Source organism: Lineus longissimus, chromosome 2 (genome assembly GCF_910592395.1).
Source record: "Lineus longissimus chromosome 2, tnLinLong1.2, whole genome shotgun sequence".
Classification (NCBI taxonomy): domain Eukaryota; kingdom Metazoa; phylum Nemertea; class Pilidiophora; order Heteronemertea; family Lineidae; genus Lineus; species Lineus longissimus.
Genome location: NC_088309.1, coordinates 9,644,568 through 9,668,685, shown reverse-complemented (window position 1 = coordinate 9,668,685; position 24,118 = coordinate 9,644,568). Strand labels below are relative to the sequence as shown.

Below are 24,118 nucleotides of genomic sequence, written 5' to 3'. Positions count from 1 at the left end.
TAAACATCATTGGTGTTATTAAACTTCTTGCCTGTATAAAGTCAAAAGAAAGGCACAATGAAAACTCTCATTTCCGAACAAATTCGAGAGTATTGAGATTTAGTCAACAAATCCTGTTATTGTTTTTTTTTATGATGATGATGAATTTCAATTTAAACCTGGCTGATCAACCATGGTCGAGGTTTATTGCAAGTAAAGCTCCTTGGATAAATTTTGTGCCTGGCTTAAAGTGAACACAGTCTGTGAAGGTGAGGTAAACCAAAGACACTTGTGAGAATCAGTGATGTCATGCACGACCCATGTGGAAATAAACACCAAGGAGGATCGAGTGTAAGAAAACTGCCCCAGTTCACCACATGTGAATGGGCAACTCGTGCTTCTCACCACATGTGGAAAGACAATGTGCTGTTCACCGAAATTGGAAAGACAACTCTCTTTGTTGACCACGCAAATGGAAAGAGAAATGTGCTTCCCACCGTATGTGATCTGTGAGAGCATCAAATTGGTGCAGATGAATTTGTCTCTGTGAATCACAACAGCAATACTGGTGAGGTGATTGGTTGGGAAAGGAGCACATGATCAACTCCAAACTAATCTTACTTGTAAGTGGAAAGGAAGTAAAACTTTAAGCCTAGAATACAATTTTTCATTATCATGAATAAAAATGCCCAGTGCTGGTACAACAACAACAAAAAAGGCAATTTGTACAACAGAGAGGTCGTATGTAAGCTAATGATTTGTTGATGCTTCACAACATGAATTATGTGCATAATTTATGCCATTTTAATTTAACTATAGCATCCCACCTGTATTTCCTGAACTGAGAGCTGTGTATTGATCAAAAGATGCATTTTGTATAAACTTAGGGCATGATATGACAAAATAGTGAGTTGGGTGCTCAGCATCTATAAGACATTTTGGCTATAAGCTAATTTGTACTACAAATGAAATGTAGAAGGGAATCAGATGCCAGAGTGTCAGAGGAAAGTTTACTGCTGAAGTGATGTTTCCGCTTTATCACACATGGAAGGGGTCCAACCAAGAGTCAAACTATGATCACAGAGGCTGTTGGTACTGATGCCAATTTTGCCCGAGTTTATGAACTGTGCCTATCCCACACAGAAAACTCTTTTATCCGAGAAAAAACGACAACAAAAAAACAAGATTTATCACAGAAAGTGTAAGAAGAGTAATCCTAGAGAAAGAAGAGGTATACCAGAGGAAGATGGGTTATCCTATAGAGAGAAGGGTTATCCTAGAGTGAGAAGGGTTATCCTAGAGAGAGAAGGGTTATCCTAGAGAGAGAGAAGGGTTATCCTAGAGAAAGACTGGTTATCCTAGAGAGAGAAGAGTTATCGGAGAGAAAGATAGGTTATCTTAGAGTGAGAAGGGTTATCCCGGAGTGAGAAAGGTTATCCTAGAAAAGAACGGTTATTTTAGAGAAGGATTGGTTATCCTAGAGAAAGAGGAGTTATCCTGGAGAAAGAATTATTTTCCTAGAGAGAGAAGGATTATGCTGGAGTGAGAAGGGTTACCCTAGAGAAAGAAGGGTTATCCTAGAGAAGGAAGAGTTATCCTAGGAAAGGAAGAGTTATCCTAGACAGTCATTTCTTTCTTGCACGCCTCACCTCACTGGCCAACTGAGTGCTAGTCTCCTGTTCCATCAGAAATAGCTGTTTGGTCCTCTGAAGCTCATTCTCTGACTCCTGGTATTTGGCAGTGACCTGGATTAGCTGGAGCTCTTTTTCAGACAGTTCATTCTCTAAGGCTAGTTTCTGAAGGGAAAATTCATAAAAGATTATGAGGCCTGATAACAAAGTCTGTGACAAAGTGTGGTACATTATTAGAAAGTCAGAATTGTAAAAAGCTATGACACACTCAATTCTTGGATGATCTCGATGAACACTTATTGATGTGAGGGCAGAATTTGTCATGATTTACTAAATATCAAAATGATCTCAAGATAGTTGACTCGGAGTTAACGAAAATTTAATTTTTAGAAGCTAAGCAATACATTTCTAATGTCAAGGGAACTTTGGTCCGCTCCTTTTCAAAGTAAAACCACAGTAATCATTCGAAAAAAATAAGTGAAAATGAAACAGTGATAGAATATCTGAAAGAAAAGTGAATTACAGGCATCAGAGAGTTGTCAGCTCAACTCCAAAAACATACCTGTGATTCAGCAGCATGAACAGACTTGGCACTGCGTTCCAATTTTGATTGATTCAACTCGATCTGCTTATTCAAATGATCGACTCGTTCCTCAAACTGCACCTTCTCGGCACAGACAGTGTTATATTTGTCCTGCCAGTGTTTGACCTCGGCCTGCAGACCTTGGATCTAGAAGAAGCCAGTGAATGTGAACGTGAGAAAAGACAAAGGAAATGTGATAATTGAGCAGTGAAACATAGCACTCACACTCAGACGTATAGAGGGGTGATGAGGTGACTATTTCATTCTGGTGACCAAGTAACAGTCCACACACACACATCTAGCAGGACATCAAAACGCTCATTCACACAGTTGTCAGCTTCGGATTATTGCTCAAATATACCCTAGTTCACTATCACTGACACTTGGACTCGTAGTGGGGGTGATGAAAGTCACACTTCGTTTCATCAAGGCAACTGAGTGACTGTTGGCACACACACCGCTTGCTTTACCAAGCAGGAAATCAAAGCACTCATTCACACAGTTGTCAGCTTCGGCTTACTTTAATTGAACCAGAAGCAATATTCCCAATCAAGGTAGGAAAAAGAAATGAAAATGTGGTAATCAAATGTAGATTTTGTGATAGGCCCTGGAGTGCTGGCCACCATCAAAATACCAACACTTACCTCAGCTTTTAATTTGTCCACTTTCTGCCTGTGCAGATCTGACATCTCATGACTGAGGCGAGGCGATGAGTTGTTGATTTGTTCTTGAGCATCCTCCAGCTGCTGGGTCTTTGACACCAGCTGTGCTTTCAGTGTCTGCACCTCACCCTCAAAGTGGGAGAGTGACCGGTTCTGCTGCTGGACTTGACCGGACAAGGCATCACGCTCTGCTGTCAAAGACTCCACTTGGGCTGTGAAGAGAAATAAGAGAATTTAATATGAGTTGACCAGGCTAAGTGGCACGAGTCTTTGGTTTGGGGCTTTGGTATTCTCTACTCTACAAATATAGTCAGGCCTGATAACCTAACCCACTTGTAATCTCAGTCTTCGCTCATAATTGTTATGTACATTTTCTCAAGAAAATAAAGAGTATGTCGTGTTTATCGTAAACTTGGGTCTACAACATGATAGTGTGGTTATTGTAAGTCTTTCACCTGAGTCTTTTTTAGACGATATCCGAGGCTAAATATAAGGTTAAGGGAAAGTATAAACCTACTTTGATTCTAGTATTTAATACAAGACAAAGGAAAGTTGAACCTGTACCAACATGTCACAAAGCCAAATGTCGATATTTTACCTTTTTGTTAGTAAAAGTGGAATAGTAATTATTTTGTATTTATTTTAGTTTTATGACGATATCCTGTAGGGTGTTAAAAGATTTTATAGATTTTAAAGACAAAATAAGAGTCTTATCTGAACAGTACAACCTACTGTTACCTGTTTTCTGCAATGTACTACGGAGTGAAATTCCCATAAATTGATGTTGTCCTAAAATTATAACAATTGCATTTTCAAAAAGACTTTCATAAAGTGTTTTATTAAAGGTTTAGAAGTTTGAAAGACTGAGACTTATGATGGAATTGTAAGCTTAGCATCAGGTCTATGTATATCATCTCCAGATGCCCACTTGTTTCAGGAGTACTGTGCTTATTTTTGGTGTTGCTCCTTTGGCAAAGCCAGACCAATAAATTCCTTATTCAACACTCCATATACCTCAATAGACAACTCTTAAATGCAATGGACACCAAATATGCCGTTATCGAACATCAGCCAGGGTGAATTGCCAAAAAAGTATTGCATGCAACTGAATACAAAGGTGGGTCTGTACTGCTCGTATTTGAAAACTGTGTACATGTAGGTGAGTGAGAACTACTTGAGTGTTTTAAAAAATCCTGCAAAATATAACGAGCAAATCCGGTGTGACACTTTGAAATATAAAAGAAACGACAGAACTTGCCACCCATGATGACTGTGATAGACAACTAAACCCAGGACCATGTGTTACTATGTTTTACCTGTGTTTGGCTCATTACTGCGTCGTAAGGCCATTGGCCCTGATTTGGGCACCCAAAAACCACCTAAAATCAAAACATGTCAACGTGTAAAGGGTTCAATCATACTCCATTAGTTGCCAGCTTTTACCAAGTGACCAAATATTGTTCAGACACAAAAGTTTTTGATCGCCGGTGTTTGGAATCCAACCAAGATCGAGGAGTGTAAACAGCTAAATGTTCACCGACTTTGCAGATAGCTATCACGAAAGTTCCAGAGAAATTATAAAGTCACTCACCTTCTGCCCCAGGGTCTCTCCTCGGTGTTTTACCACTTGAGGAGGGAGACATCCCAAGGTTCATCCGCAACGCCTCATTCTCTGCAATGATACCGGCTAGACGGTCTTCCAACGTCTTAATCTGGGCAATGTGGTTGTGTTTATCTTGGACAAGGTTGCCAACTTGACTGGAAATGAAAAGCAGAATAAACATTTATGAGAAGGGAAAGATACCCACTGGTACTTTGAAACCAATTTTCAAGAATCTGTTGACCACTGGGTTCAAGTAGATTTACAGTGTGCCATCATTCAGTCATTTTCCTCAAAGAAAAAGTGGGAAAATATCTGGATTCAATACTTACGTCCTTAATGCTGCCTCCATTTCCTCTCGGTGTCTCTTCTCATCTGCTAGAGCATCCTCTAAATTCAGCACACGAGTGTCATACTTGGTTTTCTCTAGCACCAAACTCTGCAAAAAAGGATGACAAACCGTCATGATTATAACCAACAACTATATTTGAAACCTCAGTATAATAAAGATTTACTCAAAATTTCAGAAATAAAAGTATTAGGCAAGTGAGCTTGGATTGAATGACAACTACATGTACTTAGAACTTTCATTAGTGACCACTTTGGTCAATGACAGAAGTTAATCTTGAGTCAGGAATCAAGAAAATAAAGCAACGTGATATCCCTGTACCACTATTTATAACCCTAAGCTTCTGGCATAAGATAGGAGATGAATTTCTGATGAAACTGGTTTTTCAGATGGAATCTCAGTCAACCCCATCAACATTGTGCCACGGCCCAACACCAAGCAGATTAGGACATCAGACTCGATGATTACCCGGAGATTTGAAGCGATGTTGTTCTTATCAACTTTAAGATGATGAAGCTGCAGCTCCCATTCCTTCAACATTTTGACAGCCTCATCTCGCTTATACCACAGCGTGTGAACTATTTCTTCCTCCTGTCCCAGTCGTAGGCCCAACTCCTTTTCAATGTGACGTATTAACTGTTTGTATTCCTCAGAGTTCTGAAAGTGATGGTGAAAGATTGCTCTGAACACACAGTGATAACAGAAGAAACATTCAGGAAAGAAACAACAGTGAGCATGGGTGCTTTATCTAATTTGTGTACGGTCCCTGTATTTCACACCTTTAGAAAGATGTTCGACCAATTGAAAAATTATACAAGTTCCATCTTGTGTACAGTGCCGAAATCGTAGTGTGTGTGGTAGGGGACCTTTTTGTCTTGCAATAGTCCTAACAACAAAGTTAGGTGAACAGAGATGGTGGTGTGTGTTCTGCACATCATAGGCACTTCTCAGATGATAGTTAGCTGGTGGTTAACATGACCATAAAGGTAGTCATCATTTGACATACACGTACATAGATATCAAACTGATCTAAAAGGAAGGTAAAATAAATACAATATCACATCTATTTTGCCGGTTTTATCTCTAACAAAAATAACAGCTCACCTTTTTGTAACTTGGGACTTTGATGGGCACGTTCCCCCTCCTAATGACCCCATCTTCGTTTAACGCTTGGTAGCACGTGGGGATATTGTTTGATAATGCAGTCGACATGGCCTCATTTTCCTCTCTCAAGTCTCGGACCCGCTGCTCAAAGTTTTTCGTCCGGTTCTTCTCACGCTCCCATTTTCGTCTGAGTTCCTTCTCAGCAACCTGCAATCAAACAAAATATGTTTAATTGTAACCGTGCAATGATGATTCATTATCACCATCACGAATAACATCTCATAGCCATTTACAAAATACAACTCCACCGATCACGTCGTGCAACCAAGCAATCAGCTCTTATCAGCAGCATCGTTGCTTTGAAGTGGCTGATACCTTCTTTAACAAAGAGGGCATTCAACAACTGTTAATTAGGCCCAAACTTCGTCAGGATACAGAGGTATGGGTAAGTATTTGTCTCTATGGGAAAGAAACTTGTCGTTTTCTCAACTGCTCTTCCTATTAAACTTCTTGTGTGATGCCACAATTATTTTAACAAGTTGTACTAAGATCATTCCAACTTACCTGTAACTTTGCATTATCGTTGATTAATTTTTCTTCAACTTCTGAGAGTTTTCCAGCTCTGTCTGATCTTTCTGATTGGAGGCGATCTTCTGTGACTTTCAACCGCTTCTCCAGTGACTTGACCTATTGGTTTGATAGGTTTGGGTAGCAAGGAGGGGTAGAGAGTGGGGGAAGAGGGGGGTGGGGGGGAGGGTGGAGAGCAGGATGAAACAGAATGAAATAGGTGTAGAAGCAAAGAGTTGGATGGCAAAAGAAAGTTGAAAATAAATGTTTGTGTATGAAACATGAGAAAGGGAAAAATAAAGAAACGTGATCAGAATGTGTGAAAAAGGAAGAGAAGATAGAAAAGAAAATGAAGAGTAAAGAAGGAAAGGAGAGTGAAATCAAAGGAAGCAAATAAGGATAAGGACAAGAGGGGAGAGAAAAAGAGAAAAGAAAATGCATTAGTATACTGAGGTACAAAAGGCAATAGGGCATGGTGTCTGAAATAACGGGTTGAAGATGGAGATGATGATTTATCTTTTGTTTTTAGACCTGCCAGTTCTATTTTGGCCGGTTGATATCCTTTGTCATTCATATTCTTCCTTCATGATGCTATGACGCATCTCCGCGCATGCAGCAAATGGATAAGTTTCTTTCTGAGGAATCCACAACTCACAGGAATCTACTTAATATGTGAAATCCCCATCATGAATGTGAACAAATCATTGGAAATACTGATGATTTTTATGAAAACTTATTTCCAGTAGACCAGAGGACAGCAAGACAATTGGAAATGAACTGCAGAGGATACTAGAACTTTCAACCCTTACTCCCATGAAGCAAGGGGAGGGGTTTAATCTTTTGCAGGAAGCAAGTACCTAAAGCATGCACATTCAACAGGACAAGGCACATTGACAAAACGGCACAAACCATGCAAAAATCGAAACAGATATACCGAGACATACATAACTGACAAACAATCACAGTAATATATTTTAATATCCAATAGAAAAGGTGATCAAAAATTCAAAACATCTCTGTAAAAAGTCCATATCACATCTGATTATCAATCATTGTTGCTTAAAATGAGTGTAGCAAAGCAGAGTTGGGTGTGGCATACTGATTTCTCAGTTCAAAATGAAACTATCTTTTAGTTCTTCAAGCAAAAGCCATCTATAGAAGACGGATAGAAATAGCAACAAATTCTGTTTATCTGATGCTGTTGTTGGTTTAGAGGGATGGCAAAGGGACTGTAAAATTGTACATCCCCTGTCACCCATGTAACCTATTTAAAAACAAACATTCTGCAATTACAAATCACCTGATAAGAATATACAGAAAGCAAGATCCATGTAGACCACGGCGTACAGTGCCTACTTCAAAATTTATTGGTCTCCTGCAAAACTTAATCGACATCAAGTTGCATTTTTCAAACCTCATATCAAAGTGATTGACCTGATGCTTATAAAGTACCAGACTGAAAAGGACTTGGCGATTGTTTCAAGCAAGCGCCATGGCTAAGACCACTGGTTTTTTTGGATACTTCTTGCAAGGAAGACCAATAAATCAAGAATTTGCAGCATATATAGGACAATATGGAATCCCTTCTTCCAACAGACAGTTGAGAGTGAACCCAGTTAAACGTACCAGTCCAGACTAGACTTTGATACTCCTGCAAACTAATGGTTATAAGAAAGTTCAGAAAACAGAAAATTGGGGATGTCCGTTTCTTACTTGCAGTTCGAAACTCTGCCAAAATATTTTTTCTGAGAAAGAGTTAGTAGTTGGGTCATAAAAGCCTACTATATTTTATCTAGAATCATCACTAGCTACATAATGCTTATATAAACTATCGGCAAGCTAAATTGAAATTATTGAAAAAAGAATTTATGGTATCTCTAAAATGCAGGGGCTCAAGCTGATTATGTGAAAACCAAGCTGGGTGCCAATGTCAATATTAATGATGCCAGCAAACACACACCTGAAATCAAAACTTATCAGTCTGGATATTCTAGACGACAAGGTTGAGCATGTACAGACAGCTAGGTGGCATGACTAATGTGGTTTTGTAAGTCAAGGTCAGTCAAGACTTGAATTTAAAAGATTCAGATGTCAGTTTATTCAGTATAAAAACACGGCAACACAAAATTTGCGTTTTTATCTTCTGTTTTCGAGCAAATGGTGCCCACTTATTAAATTCCGAGATAATCCCCAGTCTATCACTCCAAGTCCCTTCAGAAACCCCTCCTTGACAGCACTATCATGATGGTGCAAACACTTGTCCTCCTAGTTTAACTATTCCGCCAAGCCAGTCTGAGTTCCCGACCCACTTTCTTCACATGCCATCGACAGCCAGGCCATCTTGACTGGGATCCTGATCCTCAAGTTTGGGCTAGTAATTCAGATACATATAGGTATAAAATTTATACGAGCCCCCAATATCAGCAAATTCAATTCATGACTGACCACAACTTTGACCCACAATCATGCACATTCCAGAAAAGCCAACCATAACCACCATAAGAACTAACTTACAGCATAGGCATTGAATTGCTCTTCCTGTTCACGAAAGAAGTTCGGTTAGGAAACTTTCTCATCAAGATTTTATGGCAATTTTTTAATGACATACATGTAGAAATGTCAAAATAAACTACATCAATGAAAACACATTGACATGAACTCTACAAAAAACTTATCAAATCTTTAAATAAGGATTAGAAATGCCATTGAAACACAAAGTAAACACCCAAAATTTAATATCTTAAGAATTTCTAGCTATTTTTTAATTCTTACCCTAACCCATTGCTAAGATTCAGATGCATGAATTATTTGAAGAAGAAAACTATCAAATGAGATTGAACAATGAACCCATCAACATACCCTTTTTACTCCAAACATTCCTGAATCTAAATACATATTTCAGTTCCCATTCAGGGAAAAGACGCGGACTCTACTCTGAACTTGGTAATAGAATAAATTATGTCACCAGGAAATTGTTTATTGTAGAAAGATCTGTTGTCGGCATTTTTGGCAAAAATTGCTGCAGAAAAAGTGCACCCCCAGGTGTTTTGCCAAGTGCAATGACACCAACTGTAACAACCTTACCTGTTTTTCAGTGACAGTGCCCGCACTGCCACTCTCCACCTGCTGCTGAAGCATGTTCTTCATCTCCGTCAGGCGGACGATGTGTTGAGCTGCCTCTTTGCGCCTCTCAGCCTCGTCATGACGCTGCCTCTCGGACTCTTGGTACAGATTCTCGATTTTGGCCAACTGATCCTAGAAGATGACGAAATCGAGATGAAAATTTGTTGGATATACAGTAGAACCGATGAAGGACACCCTCGGGACTGACAAGTGCTGTCCTTAATAGAGAGGTGTTCTGATTAGAGAGGTCAAATTGAATGGAAACAACCAATTTGGGACCAAAACTAGTGTCCTTTATAGTGAGGTTGTCCTAAATAGAGAGGTGTCCGCTAAGGGAGGTTCCAATGTACGACGTGTGGGGAAGAACATTTCTAACTATATTCTGAGCTGCCATTTCATGTCTTTCAACCTCCTCATAACACTGGCAGTATTATTACAAACGAAAAGGATAACCTACCTTGTGTGCTGCAAGCTCTGCTCGCAGAATTTCGACCGTCTTTATCTTGTCCATCTGCACCTTGGTATTACTAGCACCAGATTTCCTGCTCAAGTCAAGCTGTTTCTCTAGCGATGAGTTCTGGAAAAAGAAAATAAATCATTTCAAAATCACGGTTAGCTTACAATCTTAACAAATCAGACATCCACTAAGGGTAACAGGACAAGAAGAAAAAAACCCGAAGGCTGATTTAGCAAAACATACCTCAGCTTTGTGCATTTCACACTCCTTCGTGAGGGACGATATCTTTCCATTTGATTCCTGTCTCTCCACGTCCTGCTCACTCCGAGTCTTCCGTTTCAACGCGGCTATTTCATTGTTGAATTCTTCAACCAGTCTATCATGCTCTTTCTGGCTATCGGCTACCTGAGACTCGAGTTCTGTCACGCGGGCTGAAATGACAAATGAAACTAAAAGTACACTGATGGTGACATTGTCTCAGCTCAGAATTTCAGAACATTTGTGCCATTGGCTGTTATAATTACTTGCCACACATGCCTAGTTCCTTGGCCAAACAAATTTCAAGACCATTTGTCAAACTAACAAAGATGAGACAAGTAAGAAACCACAAATTTTTATCACCTAAAATCCAGTATCGAATCAAAAAAATTCCGAAAGTACAAAAATATTTTCCACAGGTGTCAACTCTAATAAAGTTAATCTACAACTGAAGTATTGGACAATCCTACAGTTAATTTTCAAGGCCTAAACTCATTACTTTGATACCACTGAGTGCCCATTTTGACAGTGTTGCCCAGCAAACTTTAGTTTAGGCCTAACTGGCGTAAGTAAAGTTCAGGCATAGGCACTGTTTTCAAGGCAAGTGAGCCACAACAATAAAGTGCTTGTCGGGGGTGCAATCATCCAATAAAGTTGACATTGGGCTTTACATTAGAGAAGCCAATCAGTAAGTGTAGTGACAAGATTTGTCAAGAGACACCTGTGGATCAAAGTGGCTACCCGAGATAACGATCTAGGCAATTAACAGGGGGGGTTTGAAGTTGAGTTAATGATTTGGAAATGTGGCTGTGCTACAATACTTAAGTCATTGGTTCCTGGTCAAAATAACATGTGACTACGGCAACATACCTTGTGACTCCAGCACCCACTGGCCAATCCCTCTCACCCTCCCCTGACCTAAAGCCTCATGATAGGAGCCCTTACCTTGTGACCGGTTGTACCTTTCCCTCATGAGTTTGTTCTCCGACTGGAGGCTGGACATTTCCACCTGCATCTTTCTCATTTGACTCTCCAGCACCTCCTACACAAAGAGAAGAGAAGAGTTAAAACATCAGACCAGTCCATGGTTAAGTCCGATAACAAAATTTAAAACCCATTTTGTCACGATAATCTGGTCAGCCCACTTATCAAGTCAGTACAATGAAAACAGGACTGCACAAAAACCAGTGAAGCCAAATATGACAATTCAGCCCAATAATCAATTCCCTGCAGCCTGTTAACCGATTCAGGCTCAGTTCGGCCCATGACCAGAGTTCAGGGCCTCAGTTCTGAGCTTTCCTGATTTATAGTTCAGCTCCAGGTATCATTTCAGAGAACAATATATTGCACAGTGAGTGCCATCAGAGCATTTTAAGGAAATCATGACAGCCCCTTCCCCAGTGCCATAAGTATCATCGTCAAGTTGGTTTTGTGTAGAGTTTATGATGCAAGCTAGTGAAAACTGCAAGAAGAGAGTAAAGATGTTCAATGAGGAATCAAGCTGCTGCTATCTAGCTTACTGAAAAGGAAAATCTAGGGTGCTGTTAGAGCCACATGCTATCAAAATGGTTAGAAACACTACTAATATTATGACAACTACTCTAGCTCTCATGCAATAAGAATCTTTGGCTGAAGAAAGTAAGTAAGCAGGAATTTCGGCTAGCAATATTGTAGGTCAATCAACATTGCCTGATTTACGGATAATACACTCCAAAAAGAAATTGAAAGTAAGCTAAATCTGCACTAAATGCATCTGTGAAGGAAAAACGTAGGCTGATGAGAAGAAATAAGGACTGTAACAGTATTTGAGTTGACTGCAAATCATGGAAACTGAAAGTGATGCAGGATATGGTAGTTTCATTCAACACTTGGATTGATATAGACTGAAGGTATTGTTAATTTCTCTTTCCTCATAAAACATGTCAAAGCAATCTACCTACAAATCGTATCACAATGCTATGTTCATGCAAGCAGAAGATTAGTTTGTCAGGAGGGAAGATCAATTCCAGGGATGCAACAACATAATTCTGTGGCTGTGTACATGAGTGATAAAAGCAGGGATTGTGGCGGTGGGGGGGGGGAGGGGGGAGGGGGAGTTACTGTCCTAGCCTCACTTGTCATTGCTCAGAAGTAATAATGTTTTTCGAGTCAAATGCAAGTTCCTGATTGGGTATACTGCAGTGTCATACACACGACTACCAGACCTACATTCCTCAGCCAGAACTGTACCACTTCTAGGCCTTAGTGACTAAATGACAGAATAACTACCACACCACAGTATACGACACAAACACATGCTGATGATTACATGTAACTATTAGGCAAGTGGACATCAATGCAAGTAGTGACACAGACATTGACAGAGGTCTGAACTATCTACATTGGAGACATCTAGTGTTGGTAATTGGTGCACGCCATCTCGGACAATGGAGGGGATTGAGAAACTCTGCAGCTCGGGGAAATATACGGTGCTATAGTTTGATATATCACAGCATGATGTACACAGCCATAGAATTTACCTTCTCTATTAAGAATGATCTGAAGTCCTGCGCTGGAGTGCCCCTGAGGGCAGGAGAAGGTGTCGCGGTAGCACGACCATACCCCTGTAGCAGAAACACATTCATCGAAGTTGAAATGGAATGACAGCGAATTTGAAGAGTTCAAGACTTGCACATAAAGGCCCTTGACTGACTGGCCGGTTTTCAAAATAAAATCCGATCAATTCTGCCAAAGCAAAGACAGACAGCTAACTTTTTGTGTCTTGAGATTGTTGTCTTCTTCGTCCATCATTAGCCCAATGTTGTGTTATTCACTATTAAAGTGTGATTAACTTCACCACTTCTTGCTTACCCTTTCAGAGTCCGGTCTAGGAGAAGGTGAAGGCGAACTACCGTTCATCTGCAATGGAACAAATTTGATAATAAGCCAGAGGAAAGTGAGGATAGCATGTAAATTCCAATATCTTTTCATAATAACTAAAGAATTTTTTACTTATGTGGTTTCGACAACAGACATGGTCAACATCGGCCAGCACTTATAAATATATTCAGCGGGAGAAAAATCAGAATATCACTTGAATGGTTTGTTTCATTTAGAAACCGATCTATTTTGAATAGCCTTTGTCACAATACACATTCACTCGCTTTGCATTCAACATGATGAGATTATTCACAAACAAGCACGAAGTAAATTTAGTGCCAAAAACATTCATAAGAACAAGGCATTTTTTGCTTAGGAAAGCCTACCTGTCTCGAATACCTGGCGTCGAAGTCAGAGGTCTGGTCAAAGGTCATGCTTGTCGACCAATCCTGGCCAAAGCCTGAGTCTGAAGTCGAGTTAAAAGGATCATCTGGATACCGTATGAAGGAGTAAGCTCGGCCGGTCTCCATTGCAGCAGGAACTGCCCCAGTCGTGGTGCTGTGTGACGGGTACTGTGCGCTCATTCCTGCATAAGTCATTCCACTGTGTGACGGGTACTGTGTACTCATTCCTGTATTAGTCACTGTAGTGCGTGATGGGTATTGTGTACCCATTGTCTGCGAATCATCCAAAGATGTGGTAGATTCTTGATACATTTCCTCTATTGGCACAGCAACTTTCATCACTTGTTTCTTCCCGTGTCGACAAACTCTCTCCACAGTGTCACCAGTGAAAGCCATCCCAGGAACATTGAAAATACACCTAGGCTCCGACTCACAAGGTTCTGGGTTCTGCTCACAATTAGCAAAAACACGCAAATTCCCTTCTTTCGTCTTGATAGTTTCTGAACTAGCATCGATAAAGGAGTTGTGTACCTTGTGACAGTGACCAAAAATAAGTCCAGGAACCCCAGCACAGTATAGCTGCCTACCATGAAGGGTGTGTTCATCCTCCTCATCAGATGAAGAATCCTCATCCAAGCATGTCCCCTCCGCGCCTCCTGATTTCACATCGTCAAGAAGCACAAACTTCTCATCGTAATCTGGCGGCAAATTCAGAAGAATGTCGCTGCAACTGTTGCAGTCTTCCAAAGATGAGCCGCTATGAGTGCTACTGGTATCGACATCAGCATCATTCAGGCTACCCGACTCTACTGATACATAATTCGCCAAGGTAGGTGATGGTGAGTAAGGCATGGTGCTCTCAGATATCATCGTTGAGCACTGAACAGGGTCCCAATCATCAAAGTGGTAAGGGTTACTCGATGACTGCTGGAGGGGGCCTTGAACTCTAGCCTCATTCAAGGGAACTCGTTCACTATGGGCGACTAAAGTTCTTTCCCTCCGTCTATTTGGCAGACTACTTTTATTCGGTGGTGTTCTTCTTGGCAGATACTTGGTACCCTTTGCTTCGCCAATATCTTGATTAGTGTTTTCTTGATAGGCGTTTCCTTGATAAGCATTTCCTTGATAAGCATTTCCTTGATAAGCATTTCCTTGATGAGCGTTTCCCTGATAAGCATTTCCTTGATAAGCGTTTCCTTGATAAGCGTTTTCTTGATCAGTATTTTCTTCATTAGCATCTTCACTCTCAACCACATCTAAAATGTTCCTAATCAATTCCGAAGCTCTGTTTCTGAATGCAACAGCCAGATCATCAACCGATAACACGGCCAAGACGTCATCGCCTTGAGCTTCTGGCAAGGTAACAACAGTATACTGATCCATGGGAACATTTATCCCAAGTTCGCTTAATCTGCTGAGGCTAGCAGCAACAGAAGACAAAGCATCTCTAGTCGCAGATCTCGGTAGGCAATTTTCAACTGTTCCGAGCATTTCTGTAGGTTCGAATGTGGCTATGACCTCATTGACTGAAGAAGGAGGAGAGTCATCCTCATCGTGACTAGAATCACTGGACGGGTGAATCTGCGCTTCAACCTTCTGAGCTAATTTCCTCCTCAGTATATCCGAAGGAGATTGAGCAATCGGGAGAGACGAGCGGCGTTCGTTGCTCTCGAAAAAGGTCACTTCTTCTGATCCGTCTTTCGCGGATACAGTACGATGCTCTTGGCCATAAAGCAGACGTTTGAACATTTTCTGTCTGACAGTAGCAGACGACGGTTCTACATTCTCCTCATTTTCTTCATCAGCATCGTGTTGAGCAGACGACAGTGCTCCTGATTCATGCGTCTGCTCCACCTGTTCCTCTTCATCACTAGAAGACACGCCGAATGAATCTGAAGATCTCCGCCGGTACGGTTCCGATGGTATTTGCTCCAAAGTGTTGACACATTCATTGGACAGCGTTCTCTTCCTTTCTTTTTCTGCTCTTTTTTGGACCTTCTCAAAGAGACCAGGTGATGTTCCTGTGATGAAATCTACAGACGGACTTCCCGCATCTTTTGAAGCCTGTCTAGCTTCCCTAGTCTCAACTTTAGCCAGCAGATCAGAAGGCGTAGAACCTGATGTGCTATTGAGTTGGGGGTTTCTCTCATTCTCCAAATGGTGGACCTCAGATGATCCTCCAGATAATTCCACTGGTGGTCTTGATGAACTCAACAACGACGGTGAACTCCCACTTTTGGCAAATATTATCGCTCCAACTTTTATGAGGATTTCAGTTGTTGCCAGTACTCTTTGATACAATGTGGAAATTGTCTTGTTCTCTGAAGCCAGTATTCTGTTGTAGACAGAGGAAATTGTGCCATCAGTCAGGTGTACTGAAGGACTAGAGAACATCTGTGCAGCTTCCCTTACTTGTCTGATCACAGACAAAGCCTGCTGTTCAGATGGTGTAGGACTAGAGCCACTTCTAAGACTAGCCCTCCTTTGCCCAGCCAGGTCACCAGATGACCTTGCCACAGCCTGCACAGCTTCTCCGCTTGTTATTTGAGGTAGTGTAGCATCAGAGATACTGCTCTGCCTAGTTTGATTGTTCTCTGCAGCCAACACCTTAGCATAAAGAGCAGACGGTGTGGCACCAATAAAGTCTACAGACGGATGCTGAATACTGCGACTTTCCTCTCTAGCTTCTCTTGTCCCAACTTCTGACAGTAAATTGGATGGTGTCGCATCTGTGAAACTTCTCTTTTTGTTTTCAGCCCTGAGTACCTTTGCATAGAGCGCAGAAGGCGTTCCTTCCGTAAAGTCTACAGATGGACTTGGTGCTCTCTGCCTTTCCTCCCTGGTCTCTATATTTGAATGCAACTGAGATGGTGCAATGCCAGACGCATCAGACACTTCCTCCTCACGCTGCCTCTCCTCGCTCTTCTCGGCACACTGAAACTGCTCAGAAGGAGCTTTTGGCTCCGCTTCCTCATCCTTCAATAATTTCACTCCAGCGTCTGGTTCATCCTCCATATCGATCTCCTCGAGATCCGATAATTCGCACTCTTCTTGCCAATCTATAACAGAACTCCTCGTAGGTCCAGGGGAATTGGAAGCAAATGAGAACGATGTCGGCCAGGATTCATCATAATCACTTGTATAACTCCCACGACGCTCACGTGAAGGAGGACCTGGGGAGACAATGGCATTCACACTTCCTCGTATCCTTGGCTCAATGGTCACAGTATGCCGGATGTCGACAGAATGTGATCTTGGACGACCACTGGCAGACAGGGGACTTGGTCTTTCAGATCCCCATTGATAAGAACCCTGGTAATTATGGTCACAAGAGTCGGAATTCAAATACTCCCATAGTGCATGTGCACTGTCATCACTGGGAAGTATCAAACTTTCAGACCCGAACTCTGTTGATCCATAGCTATCTTCGGCTGAGAAAAGCCCGGAATCTAGACCCGAATCCTGTTTATTTTTTTCACTGCTTGTAGAACTTCCTGAAGAAGATTCAGGAGTGTTTGGTAGAGATTCCGGGGTATTGGGTGGCGGGGAGACACCACTTCTGTCACCAGAGCTCCTGATCCCAGGGAACTCGCCCCATAATTGTTTATGCTTTTCAAACGTATCGTCTACACTTCCTAAGGAAGCTTCAGATGGATATGAGATTTCATCCACAATATCATGAAAATGAACTCGCGATTGGGTACGTTCTCCAGTGACAGTGACAGAATCTGAATTCTTCAAAACACCCCTCAACGTTGAGTCGGCCTGCAAAACGTTTACTGGCTCTGCAAGTGGACAATCAGTACCTGTTGGAGTGTTCCCATCTCTTTCCTCACCTTCTGAATCTTCTTCATCTTTGCTATCAACTACACTGGACATAGTCCAAGTACCGTTAACCATCTTTGGCCTCATTGTAGGCCCGTGGGTATCTCGACGCAATCTTTCTCCGATTCCACCAATCTTTACTGAACTGTTACTCCAGTCCGTAATGTCTTCTTGGGCAACAACTTTGCCAAATCTTTTATCACTCATGTCACACTCCTTATTGCCACCTTGAAGGCTTGAATCTGGGGACAAACTTGGGTCAGTGACTTCCACAACATCGATAGGATTATCAGTCGAAGGGTACTTTGGATTCGTCACATTATTCGTGTCATCAGTCGTGTCGGATCTATCAGGTCTGTTTTGGTCATGTCCCGATTCACCAACAGGTCTCATTGCTGCATCATTAGCACTGCTGCCATGTCCAGTTGGTCTTGGTGAAAAGTCGTGCGTGTTTTTATAATTTGCTAAACCACTCAGATCCAACTCTTCAACACTCCCATCCTCTCGCTCATCATGCACACTTGTGGTAAAATTGTCATCAGAATTACTTACTTTTGACTCATGTGAGTATCTCAACTGAGATGCGGGATTATGAAATGGGGATTTTGACCTGTATGAGGGTGTATTCCTGCCATGCTGGGATGAGATCTCGGAATGGTCCTCCTCATAACCAGAGGAGTAAGGCTCACGGTCTTCCATAGGGTGTGGTGAGCGGGATCTATTGATATCTGAAGACAGAATACAAAATGTTCATAACTACATCCACGAGGAGTCAATTTGAGAGAGAATGTTTGGCTTTAACTACTCATTTGTCAAGGGCCTAAATTAAAATCTGAGTAAAACCAACTTAATTTTGAGCATCTTATTCATAGCCAAATTAGGTTTCAGGACACCAAATAATGTTTCAACAAACATTTGTTGCTTCATCTTGATGTTTTGAAGTCTCTCTCATAAAAATGTCCCTTTCCAAAATGACCCTTAGACACCAACTCTTTTTTTTACTAAGTTTTTTTATTTCTTACTCTAGTCTACCAATCGTACTCGTAAGCAAACTTTTAGCCTTTTACTTGTTTTTTACGAGAAAAGTCAGTGAACTACTTTGACAAAATACTCAAGTCAAACATACGAATACATCACTACTACAAACCTAGATTCATACACTCCTGACTGGGGCCAGGGGACAGATGAATACCTGTATAGAGATTGCGAGCTTCTCCCGATCTTGATCTGCTAGGACTTGGGGATAACGCACGGGCAGGACTCTGGGCTGGGTGTGGTGACACTGAGCGAATACTGGATGGTGACTGAGATCGCAGACCGGCTGAAAGGTTCCCATGCAAAGAAGCTGAAAGTGAGACAGTTTACTTTTAAATGACATGCAGAAACTTGACCTTAGACAGCAAACAGCTGATGACTGTCATCAGCTGTATATTACGTGCCTCATCAGTTTCTTCTCAATGTGCCTCCTTAAAAAAATTATTATGACGCAGAGCATTCAGACAAACTGGCTGACAAAACAGTACTATTTGATCATTAATTTAGTTTAGATTCCACAACAGCTCAAAAAGAAGTTTGTCGCATTTTTGATTCAAATAACTTGGTGATGGCATGTTTAGGTTACCTCTTTGCTGCTGGTCATTGACTAATCGACGAGCACCATCTTCTCTCCCACTGTCTGGACGAGGGGAGGACAATCTTGACCTGTGATTACTGTCACGTGGGCTGTCAGCTGAATCAGACCTGAAACAAACACAAGAACATCAGGCATATTAAAACAGAGGAGTTTTTAGTCATCTCCAGTGACCTCACACCTTCCACTTCTTGGGTCTTTTAGGTGACCTGGCAGGGGCATCAGGTCTTCATTCTACTTCCAGGAATCTTAATTTTATCTCTCATTCAAAGATAAAAGGTTGTGGTAAGTTAAGTTACTTTTTGCCAATGGTCAACAGCAAGTGACAGAACAGTGCTAAAAAAGGAGCTGCTCTTGTACAATTAAATGTATAAATTCATACCTCGGCAATTCCTGTGATCCCCTAATCTCATCAGACATGGTTACTGTCTTTATGCTTGACTCACTGGATCGACTTCTCCCTAATTTCTCCTCATCCTGACCAGTTGGAGAAAACTTCTCGGACTGGTCCGGCTTTCCTAAAAAGAGAAAAGATGGCATGCATAACTGAGTGAACTATAACTTAAGACAGCAACAGTATTATAAAATTGTTTTGGATGTACCGGTACCTGAAACAAGAACTTGACCACAGTATGCAATTTGAAAGTGTACTCGTTGGCAGGTCTGTACAGCCGACAAATATCATATTGTTTTTATTCACCGAGATGAGGATGTTTCATGTCAGGGTAAGGCTCCTGTATCATGAGTCTGAGAAATGAAACATACATCTTGGCATAACATCAAGATAAACACTGGAGGTAAAATGTATGACCAAGATAGTATAGTATGCAACCAGAGTACCACTATTCAAACTTGTGCTAAACAGAAATCTCTGCACACAAACCAGGATATGACTACTTTTACTATAAGTACCTCGAAAATTGTCTTCGAGTGCAAATTCATCAGTGGAACAAAAGATCAGTTGCATAATTCTGTTGATGCCCTCGGGTCACTCCCAGCAACACCACCAACCTGACCTTGTCCTCTTTCAAATGCAGAGGTCCCCATCCAGAAATACTAACTCTACAAGTCCAGGCACCCAACAGAAACCATTACTGTGACAGAAATATCTCTACTAAAAATGTTTGCATAAATGAATAAGGATTTCAACACAAATTAAAAAATATATGAATGTTCAATAACAAACCGTACTTGAAATCCATTTTAACATGGTAAGCCTAATCCAAGGGTAAACGCCTGCCAACTTCTCTCAAATAGATTTTGACATGCCAACTGCCAAGTTACATCAATACTACAGAAAATATTACCCGACTTCACCTTTATGATATGAGTTATACTTCATAAAACATGACAGATAAACATGATTGACTAATTGAAAATATTGATTATTTGCATTCAATTCCAGGATACCATGCTGGGACAATCGCTGCCGGACAGATTCTGACAAATGCGGTGCCCCCATCAAGAACGAATTTAAAGGTGTCAAAGTCAAACCTTGGTAAAGCCCAAAGGCATGTCCGTTTAATTTGCCTAATGAAGATTATCATCACTGATAGCATTACTGATTCATGCAATAAATCATGTCCCTGACACCTTGCTCTGTCAAGTGACATAAGATAAGGTATTGTTGTATCTCACAGTGTCTCATGTATCAAAAGCCGCATCAACTAAATTAGAAGCCGGCATTGCAATGTACACGTTAAGTTATTACTGCATCAATTTTGGATGGGATGGGTACACATCAGTCCCAATTGTTGAGGATGGTTTCTGCTAAATTGAGTTTCTTGTGCATTGATGGTGGACCAAAGTCGCTTCTACCAACCTGTTCCAACAATGGCCTCATTGCCCATGTACAAGTATGTTAAAATCCACAAATGCCCTTAATTTGGCTCCCCAAATTCTACTTCAGATTGTGCTTGAAGTGTGTTCTCCAATAATGATGATATATGATACTTTTGTCGCTTTAATTTGGCTAAATATAAAATAGAGCACAAAGGTATCGAAAAGAGAACTTACCGGACCACGACTGATCAAGAGACTGAACTACTCTCAAGTAACCACAGGGTCTGTCTCTTATAATTAAAATGATTTTTTTTCCCAACCAGTTATTACCGAATTGTGGTAACTGACCGCCACTAGTTTGAGTTGACCTCTGGCAATTTAGTTACAATCCAGTGCAGAGTTTTTCTTGTTAAGACTATAAAAATATCAAACGATCCACAAATGCAAATTTCAAGTTCTCGTCTAATCCACCCATAAATGCTAAATCAATCTTACACAGCTAAAATTGGCATTTTCAAAATACTGAAATTAGAACAACACTGAAAATGTCTAAAAATGGTTGCTTGGTGTGATAGTTGGCCATCTGTCAAAAATAATATTCAATATCAACTATTTTGACGACAAACAAAACTCCTTTGTCAACAGCAGACAAAATAAAGTCAACTCCCAAATTAAAAAGTGCAGTGGGATCATTAGGATTAGCTAAAACCTACTTCATACCATATTAGCCCATGTTTTGGCTTCTTTTATTCTTATTGTACGTAAATGATATTGCTGAGGTCGTTAGTGACGGTACTGCCATGGATCTTTTTGCTGATGATTCCAAAATGTGTAGGGAGATAGAGTCTGTAACCGACTGTCTGCTACTTCAGACCGACCTTGATAAATTGTACGCTTGGAGTAAACGGTGGGGCATGACATTTAGCCCAAGCAAATGCATGGTCATGAGTGTTACTAGGAAGTTAAATCCGACACACTTCTTTTACAATATCAATGGTTTTGCATTGTGTCGGGTTGATAAATTCAAGGATCTTGGTATTGTCTTTTCTTCGGACCTGTCATGGTCATCTCATGTCAATGGTATTGCAAGCAGTGCAAGTAGAATGTGGGGTATGATCAGGCGTGTATGCGGGCGTACTGCAGACGTTAATTTGAATATCATGTTGTATAAATCACTTGTGCGTAGTCGCCTTGAATATGGTACGGTGGTATTCGACACACATGTGCGACGTGATCTTGAAACTTTAGAGCGTGTCCAGCGGAGGGTGACTCGTCACATTTTAGGCCCTGATATGCCATATGTGGAGCGTCTGCGAGCGTTGTCTCTGCTGCCCCTGTCGTACCGTCGGGAAATCAAGGATCTAGTTTTTATGCACGATTCTTATTATAATGTCCTGGATTTTAATGCACGTTTTTATATAACCCCGGCTGTAAGGGGCGACGGTTTACGACTGGCGCAGCCGAGATTCCACTCGGAGACGTTCGGTGCCTCATACTGGGTGAGGACACCGAAGCTGTGGAACAGCCTCCCGGTCCAATTACATAATTTGAAAAAAATGCATTTTAAATCGTCCCTTAATGTTTATTATTTTGACAGGTTGGATCGTTTGGATGTCGACGACATGTGCACTTTCGTCACTTTCTGCCGTTGTGCAAACTGTCGGCCCACTTAGTGCGCATGTCGCCGGCACCCCGACGACACAACCCATATTATCTGGTGCCATATAATAGGTCTCGACCTACATGGTTACCAGTGTAATGCATGTACGTTTTATTTTGTTCATAATCCAATGTCTTGTCATGTTATATCAAATATTGTACATGTATTTTACACGAATAAATAAAATTCTTGGCAAGGGGTCGCCTTTCCACCAATATCCATGATATCAGTTCAGTACATTGCAATTAGTCCTCATGTTCAAGATTGATATTGAAAATCCTTGTATTAGTTATGCCTCGGGCAACCAAAACTTCAGGAATGTTGAGTCAGAGTATCAAGTGGCAACTGTGATATGGCAACTTTGCCTTGGCTTTACAACTTTTTCACAGTTCACCATGCATTGTATTTTCACAAAGAACATGAAAGATAATTCCTGGTGTACATTACCTCAATTTCGAAACCTTTGGAGGAGCATGTGAATGACCCTGAAATGCACACATACAGCATAACACTTCAGCAAAGTAAAGCAGAGAAGTAGATTAGTTATCGGTAATGAGGGAGCAAACATAATCGTAATAACCGTCAGATGTGGCGGGATACATGAAATGAAACGTGAAAGCCAATCGATCGTTATTAACAGATTGAGATTCGATCAGGAAGTGGTTTGATTTGCCTAAAGGTAGTATGCTATGCTAGTCTCATGCAATTGCGTAGACGTACATTAGCCTACTGAAGGTAGCTAGCCCCTGCAGCCTAAGGCATACCATTGGCTTGGCTGATATCTGAATGTCAGAATCAAGAAGGTGAGAAGAAGGATGATTTGTTTGAAAACATGTTTTGCAACATGGATAGTACAAATGGATTTACACATGCAACCGCGTTTAGGCCTACATGTACCTTTGCTTAACCCTTGAAGTTTATGAAGTTGTTGTCATGACTATGGGGGGCAACAATCAGAGCATTATCATATTGAGTCCAGAGCAAGCAAACTTAAACTAAAGCTCTTTAGACAATATTTTGGTGACTTTATATGCTGCAGGTGGAAAACAGGGCACCCTGGCCAGAGTAACTATGCTGTTGACGAAGACAGTCACCATCTATGATCAAGCCTATTAGGTGAGCATATCACGACCATCTAGGAATTAAACACGGGAACTCTGAGGTGACAGACACTGATGTTTCGACAGCACAACTCTGACAGCCATAGAGCATGTAGAGCATTATCTTCTGCCGGCATGCAGTCAATTTGCTATGCCAAATGCCACGTAAAAAGTCTGAGTTGGAAAACAGATGGTTGGGAAACAAGGTGTTCAAACTAAAAAGTATCAACAACGAAATACCTGTATTCTTTTATGCTAACTGAACCCGGGCTTATCTGAGACAGAGAGATCTTCAAGATAAATCATGCATGGTAAGGTAAGAGCATGACCACCACAAAATAGCAAGAATAAACCACCATGGCAGTGGTTGGTACAGGCAAAGAGAAAATATCCTAGCGGAAAAGTATTGGTATCAAGAGAGGAAAACAGCATGTTTCTTTACTGTGTTTATCAACAAATGGTGAAAAGTTCTTGGTGAAGATAGGAATGCCACACAGACTGCACATCTCCAATCAAGGTCTCCAGGGTTGCATTTGCCTCAATGA

General features: G+C 41.1%; 1 protein-coding gene across 6 annotated transcripts in view; it reads right to left on the bottom strand.

The window, feature by feature from the left end:
- LOC135482562 (uncharacterized) overlaps positions 1-24,118 on the bottom strand; it is a 43,716-nt gene that overhangs the window by 13,948 nt on the left and 5,650 nt on the right. For 5 of the 6 annotated variants that reach the window (XM_064762695.1, XM_064762699.1, XM_064762698.1 and 2 more), the window contains exons 2-20: positions 19,414-19,549; positions 19,023-19,141; positions 18,549-18,746; positions 17,954-18,129; positions 13,164-13,211; positions 12,833-12,916; positions 11,259-11,355; positions 10,299-10,486; positions 10,056-10,175; positions 9,560-9,730; positions 8,990-9,013; positions 6,473-6,595; positions 5,909-6,115; positions 5,273-5,461; positions 4,788-4,894; positions 4,447-4,613; positions 2,838-3,067; positions 2,173-2,340; positions 1,629-1,775 (exon numbers count right to left, since the gene is read on the bottom strand). In XM_064762695.1, coding sequence (XP_064618765.1) covers positions 1,629-1,775; positions 2,173-2,340; positions 2,838-3,067; positions 4,447-4,613; positions 4,788-4,894; positions 5,273-5,461; positions 5,909-6,115; positions 6,473-6,595; positions 8,990-9,013; positions 9,560-9,730; positions 10,056-10,175; positions 10,299-10,486; positions 11,259-11,355; positions 12,833-12,916; positions 13,164-13,211; positions 17,954-18,129; positions 18,549-18,746; positions 19,023-19,141; positions 19,414-19,451 — 2,601 coding nt within the window. In that variant the 5' untranslated portion in view covers positions 19,452-19,549. The remainder of the gene's footprint in view (positions 1-1,628; positions 1,776-2,172; positions 2,341-2,837; positions 3,068-4,446; positions 4,614-4,787; positions 4,895-5,272; positions 5,462-5,908; positions 6,116-6,472; positions 6,596-8,989; positions 9,014-9,559; positions 9,731-10,055; positions 10,176-10,298; positions 10,487-11,258; positions 11,356-12,832; positions 12,917-13,163; positions 13,212-17,953; positions 18,130-18,548; positions 18,747-19,022; positions 19,142-19,413; positions 19,550-24,118) is intronic. The other variant, XM_064762700.1, reaches the window with a different exon arrangement.